This window comes from Morone saxatilis, unplaced genomic scaffold, assembly GCF_004916995.1.
Source record: "Morone saxatilis isolate NCDOM2014 unplaced genomic scaffold, NCSU_SB_2.0 Contig19, whole genome shotgun sequence".
NCBI classification, from domain to species: domain Eukaryota; kingdom Metazoa; phylum Chordata; class Actinopteri; family Moronidae; genus Morone; species Morone saxatilis.
In genome coordinates this window covers 23,102,839-23,109,247 of record NW_023339751.1, presented here as the reverse complement: position 1 = coordinate 23,109,247, position 6,409 = coordinate 23,102,839, and the positions used below count along the sequence as shown (strand labels likewise).

The 6,409-nt window shown below is 45.0% G+C and overlaps 1 protein-coding gene across 1 annotated transcript in view; it reads left to right on the top strand.

Moving 5' to 3' along the window:
* The first annotated feature begins 257 nt into the window (after positions 1–257).
* LOC118329643 (baculoviral IAP repeat-containing protein 6-like) overlaps positions 258–6,409 on the top strand; it is an 8,893-nt gene continuing 2,741 nt past the window's right edge. The window contains exons 1-12 of the mRNA XM_035663873.1: positions 258–383; positions 553–713; positions 1,166–1,292; positions 1,421–1,531; positions 1,859–2,117; positions 2,256–2,827; positions 3,176–3,351; positions 3,445–3,541; positions 4,194–4,388; positions 4,486–4,686; positions 4,823–5,102; positions 5,184–5,440. Of these exons, the coding sequence (XP_035519766.1) occupies positions 314–383; positions 553–713; positions 1,166–1,292; positions 1,421–1,531; positions 1,859–2,117; positions 2,256–2,827; positions 3,176–3,351; positions 3,445–3,541; positions 4,194–4,388; positions 4,486–4,686; positions 4,823–5,102; positions 5,184–5,440 (2,506 nt within the window). The 5' untranslated portion in view covers positions 258–313. The remainder of the gene's footprint in view (positions 384–552; positions 714–1,165; positions 1,293–1,420; positions 1,532–1,858; positions 2,118–2,255; positions 2,828–3,175; positions 3,352–3,444; positions 3,542–4,193; positions 4,389–4,485; positions 4,687–4,822; positions 5,103–5,183; positions 5,441–6,409) is intronic.

Genomic DNA, 6,409 nt, shown 5'->3' with positions numbered 1-6,409 from the left:
TTTTCAGTAGTGTATAATCATCTTAAAATAAGAATGAGTGCAGTGGGTCGCCTTCCATGGAGTCTTTGATGTTTAACCGCCATGTTTCTACTGTAGCCTTGCACCTGCCGTCAGTGTATAAATGTGACATGTAATGTAAAACGCCTTGAGTGGTTGGAAGACTAGAAAGATGCTATGTAAGTACAGGTCCATTTACCATCTTGACCTCCGTAAATAAACCTTTTCATATCTTCTAACTGTTGACCCTTTGCCTCTGTGTTTCACAGCACTGGATGCCCGGCTAGAAGTGGGTCTGGAGCAACAGGCTGAACTGATGCTCAAAATGATGGCGACTCTACAGGCCGACTCCATCCTACAGGCCCTCACATCAAGCTCATCTACAGGTAACAACAGCTAAGAGAGCCGGCCATTTTAATAACAACTGCTCCTCAGTAATTGACTTTAAGTGCTCGACAACCTCAAGAAAAATCATTCTTTTGTGTGCCTCAGTCTCTGTTGGAGCTTGTTTTGACAGTATCATGAAGTAAGATGTGTTTGTTGCCTGGCTTTCAGTGAGCCAGGCCTCCAGTGGGACTGATGACTCCCTGCTGAGGGCTCTCCACGGAGGAGGCTCTCCTCCAGGCAGCAGTCTGATGGTCCAGCCCTCGTCTGTCCCCATGTTGAGTGCCTGCTTCAACAAGCTCTTCTCCATGCTGCAGGTCCACCATGTACAGGTCAGCACACGCAAGTACAAATATAGAACACTAAATACTTGATGACTGACTGCAGTCTTCAATGGAGGCACCTACTAATGCCTTAACTGTGTGGATAGATCTTTACCCATTTCTTTTTCAGTCCGTTCAATGTTTCACATTGCCTAGTGAGAGCCTAGCTATAGTATATATATATACTGCTTTTGAAATGAAATATGTAATTACTATTTATTATATGTCATCTGCATTTTTGTTTAGTAGTTCCAATACCAATAGTATTGTGAAGTCCTCCTATACTGCCTAAAATTCAGTATCGGGTTGTTACAAAAATTGCTTGTTGAGGTTGCACAAAAGTGGTACATTAATGCCATGTGCTTCCAAAGTCTTCCAGAATTCCACATTTCCTTAGGACACATTGTAAAATCAACATGGTGTCATTTTAAATGAATGAAAAGGCGTTTCTTCTCTCTCAGCTGGAGTCCCTGCTGCAGCTGTGGTTAACACTCAGTCTCAACACATGTTCTGGTGGCACTGAAGAAAGTGGATCAGACATCTTCCTGTTCAATGCCAGCCGAGTGCCCACCATCCCGCTCAACCAAGGTCAGGACTCTGCCACGCTGTTTCTACCGCTCAACATCTCTGATAGTGCTGTTACCTTCCTATACACTGGCTAGTTTTTTAAATCGTATTCTTATTAAATATGTATTATATTCTGTGTTTGTGTTCAGCATCCATCAGCAGTTTCCTAACAGTGCTGGCGTGGTACCCCAACACCTCCCTGAGAACGTGGTGTCTGGTGCTGCACTCTCTCACCCTGATGACTAACATGCCAGCCTGCGGTCAGTCCACTCCACTCTTACTGGTTTCTTTCTGTCAGCAGCACCTCTGAAAAGGCTTAAAAGTCACATAGTCATAGTCTCAGTCTTTTTAGTGGATGAGTCATTGTGTCTACATTGGTTGATCAGCCTTTGAATAGATTCTACAACACAACAAAATGTTTAAGTGATCTGAATACTTAATGTCTCTATACAGAGATATACCTCGGTACACTCTTTTGACTTCCATTTTTGTACAGTATGTTTTTCTGCTCTCATAATTCTATATTTGATAGTTATCAGTTGCCTGGTGTTCAGTGATTTATATAAAACATGTGTTTGAACTTTCAGCCTCCAGCAATGGGATGAGCTCCCAGGAAAGCACCGCTCAACAGATGGTGTCTGATCCAACCCTGGTTCACGTCCTGGTCCGCTTCCTGTCCGGCAGCAGCACCAATGGCACGAGCCAGCACAGCTCTCAGGTGGGACCCACCGCCACCCAGGCCATGCACGAGTTTTTGGGCCGGCTGCAGGTCCACCTGTCCTCTACCTGTCCGCAGATGTTCAGCGAGTTCCTGCTCAAACTGATGCACATCCTGTCTACTGAGAGGTATACAGTCGCTTCCCAGGAAGTGTATTTTCTATCAATAATTTTTGTATGTTCCAGCATAGGCAGTCATTCTGACAATAATCATGAGAAATTTCACTGAGTGTGGTCTTTGGGGACTGATGTTTTATACTACTTTAGGGGTCCGTTCCAGTCAGGCCAGGGTCCGCTTGACGCCCAGGTGAAGCTGTTGGAGTTTACTTTAGAACAAAACTTTGAGGTGGTGTCAGTGGCCACCATCTCCTCAGTCATCGAGTCCATCACATTCTTGGTCCACCACTACATCACCTGCTCCGATAAACTCGTTTCCCGCAGTGGCTCAGACAGCTCCGTGGCAGCTCGGGCATGTTTTGGTGGTCTGTTTGCCAACATCATCCGACCAGGAGATGCAAAGGCTGTCTGTGGAGAGACAACTCGTGACCAGCTGATGTTTGACCTCCTCAAGCTTGTCAACGTGCTGGTGCAGCTGCCTCTGTCTGGGGACAGAGAGTTCAGTGGACGGCTGCCGCCGGCCGGCAGTGGGGCAGCTGATAGTAGTGTGTCGGACGAGGAGAAGGTCTGTGGGAACAAAGAAAGCGTGGCTGGTGGATTGGCATCCAGTCAGGGTCCTCCTGCAGGTGTGGCTGACCTCGTGTTGGCAAATCAGCAAATTATGAGCCAGATCTTGTCTGCTCTGGGCCAGTGCAACAGCAGTGCTATGGCCATGATCATAGGTAAGATAAACCCAGAAAGAAATACTGCAGTTCCCGTCTAACAAGAGTTTCAGCATCTTCACCTCCTTTGGCTTTATCACCCGCAACATTATTGTTTCGGTCGACTCTCATTAACATCATTTCCAGCAGATGATAGACCCACTGTAACTGGTGAACCTAGTGGAGCATTTAGCAGCTAAAGAGAGAGATATTTATCCACATATTCATCAGGTGGACAAATAAATGCTAAAGTAGAGTTAGTCTTGAGTTATAAATGATACAATTTCACTTGTGGACAACTATTCCCCTAATGAACCAGACAACACAAAGAATCAAATATCAGGAGGATAAATGTGTATTGCTTCTTAGGAGCCAGTGGTCTCCACCTGACAAAACATGAGAATTTCCATGGCGGTCTGGATGCCATCTCAGTGGGGGACGGCCTCTTCACCATCCTCACCACCCTCAGCAAGAGGGCCACCTCAGTCCAGGTCATGTTACAGCCCATCCTCACATACATGGCCTGTGGTTACATGGGCAGACAGGTGAGCTTCAGACAGACAGGTGTATGGTGTTTGATATTAAAGTATGTACACTGCCAAAACTTGAATATATGTAATTTATTTTACATTTTGTAGGGGTCTCTTTCCACCTGTCAGCTGTCGGAGCCTCTTCTGTGGTTCATCCTGCGAGTGTTGGACACCAGTGAGGCTCTCAAGGCCTTCCATGACATGGGTGTGTATATGCTGAACACATTTTGATTCCTTAACCAACTTTACATACCCTACTTTACGTACCCCAACCTTCATACTAAAAGTGCTTTTAGACTGTGACAACAACAATGGTGTCTTTGTTTATTGTGTGTCATGCTGTGCAAGAAGGATATCAATTTGAGGCACATCAGATTGTGCCATAAATGTTTTACAAATTTACAAATTTACAAATTACGGACATGGCAGATTTGCACAGGATTAAGATCACAGACGACCTCCTCAATCTACAGATCCCTGGGAAATTCTAGTTCGGTACAAATAATCTCTATTCTGGTTGTCTTTGGTCACCAAAGCTTTAAATCAACTCTGAGTGGACGTGTCTCGTGATCTGTGACTATAGTTTTGGATTGACTCAGAATTGTCAACTTTCATGTTGGACAGGCCAATTTTGCAGTGTGGAGAGCTGTGAAGTTTTACTCGCTGAATATTCCTCTGGGATCAGTGCTACTACACAGCAGGCAAGCGCTTAAGTCAAGACCCAGTGTCAGAAGAACTAGCAAAATTTTGCACGGAATAGAAATTGATTCTCCGCCACACAAACGTGTGCATGGATTCTAGCAGTTATTTTTAGAAAATTGGATTTAAGAGACCAGAACTTTCTTGTGTTTTACCAGGTGGTGTGCAATTGATCTGTAACAACATGGTGACCAGCACCCGGGCAATTGTGAACACAGCACGCAGCATGGTGTCCACCATCATGAAGTTCTTAGATTCAGGTCCTGGAAAGGCAGCAGATGGCAACCTGAAAGCCAGAGTGATGACGTCAGAGCCAGACAATGCTGAGGGACTCCACAACTTTGCTCCTTTAGGTGCTCTCAGTTACTCACTGTGGTACATCCTATCAGACAATATTTTTACAGCAATAAAACTGTTAAAATTCTAAATGATCTGTTTGTCCCTTCACAGGTACCATCACATCCAGCAGCCCCACAGCGCAGCCAGCAGAGGTTCTCCTCCAAGCCACGCCACCCCACCGCCGGGCCCGCTCGGCTGCCTGGTCCTACATCTTCCTGCCGGAGGAGGCCTGGTGTGACCTCACCATCCACCTTCCTGCTGCTGTGCTGCTGAAGGAGCTCCACATCCAGCCACACCTAGCATCTCTAGCCAGTGAGTGGCACCCTGTTTAATAATGAAAGTGTATGAGAGATAATATAGTTTGGAGTCAGCAAAATCCTTTCTATCTCACTAGAATGAAAACTCATCCCTGTATGTTTTGCTGTGTCCTCTTCCCCCTACCAACCAGCCTGCCCCTCCTCAGTCTCGGTGGAGATCAGCGCTGACGGGGTCAACATGTTGCCACTCTCCACACCGGTCATCACCAGCGGCCTGACGTACATAAAGATCCAGTTGGTTAAGGCGGAGGTTGCGTCAGCTGTTTGCCTGAGGCTGCACCGGCCTCGTGATGCCAGCACCCTGGGTCTATCTCAGATCAAACTCTTGGGGCTGACAGCGTTCGGTAACACCTCCTCTGCAACTGTCAACAACCCCTTCCTGCCTTCTGAGGATCAGGTCTCTAAAACCAGGTACCAGAAACTAATCCTAGAGCGAGAGTATGTCGGTGTGCATAAGATGTGGGTGTTGGCTGTAACCTTTTCTTTCTCCAGCATTGGGTGGCTGCGTCTTCTCCACCATTGCCTGACCCACGTCAGTGACCTTGAGGCCATGATGGCCAGTGCTGCAGCTCCCACTGCCAACCTGCTGCAGACCTGCGCCGCGCTGCTCATGTCTCCTTACTGCGGCATGCACTCACCCAACATCGAAGCTGTGCTGGTTAAGATCGGCCTGCAGTCCACTCGCATAGGTCTTAAACTCATCGACATTCTGCTGAGGAACTGTGCCGCCTCTGGAACCGACCCTGGCAGTGAGTTATAGATCCACAGGACCTTAAAAGCATCAAAAAGTTTCAAATATTACATTTATTTTCTTAAGAGGTCCTTAAATGAGGTTAAGAGACACAAGGGCATATTTCAGATGTTGTTTTGTTGTTAGGTAGTAAAAGTGTTTTTGTATTGCTAGGCCTCAAAAACTATTTTAATATTTGGTTAAGCTTAATTTTACAGGTCTGTTATTTGAGATTGATGTATTGGTACACAATTTAGGGTAAATATAACTGGACATGGTTGAATTGATACATAATTGATTAATTCAATTTTATGACAACGTAAACAAGACTTGAAGTCAGTGCACAGCAAGTCAGCTGAACCGGCATAAATGTGAACGTGAGTTTAAATCAACCCTGTCTCTTAAAGAAATTGGTACTTTCCTCTATACTATATTACCAAAATATAAATAAAACCGTTATTTTCATTAAACAAAATTGGACAACTGGGAAATTATTACTAACCAATAAAATAATAAATATTTTCATGCAGGCTGTGCTTACAAATGATTGCTCATTTCAGTAATTACTTATCAAGAAATTAAGTGAAGCAACACCTGAAAGCAATTCATGTTCATGTACTGGTGGCATTTGCTTTATAGCAAATGGCTTTTGAATTTATTACGTACCAAATCTAGCTGACCCAGGGTACGTTTGAATCTCAGGTTATAGGTAAAGATACAAGTCAGTAGAGTCGTGGTCTAACATTTTTAAGGAACCTAAATCTCCAATGAGCATTTTGTGTCTGTTTGCAACACATGACATACGTATACGTAGATGATTGGCACAGTCAGAATGAGAGAAATGTTCTCACTAGCCACAAATGACCATTTCTGAACCAGGAGCTTGACAAAGTTTTGTTGTGTAAAAATCTGGTCTTTATTGAAGTGTAATTAAGTATCCCCACTCCCCCTAAACAAACCTCTCGGGCGGCTGTGGCTCAGGGGCAGA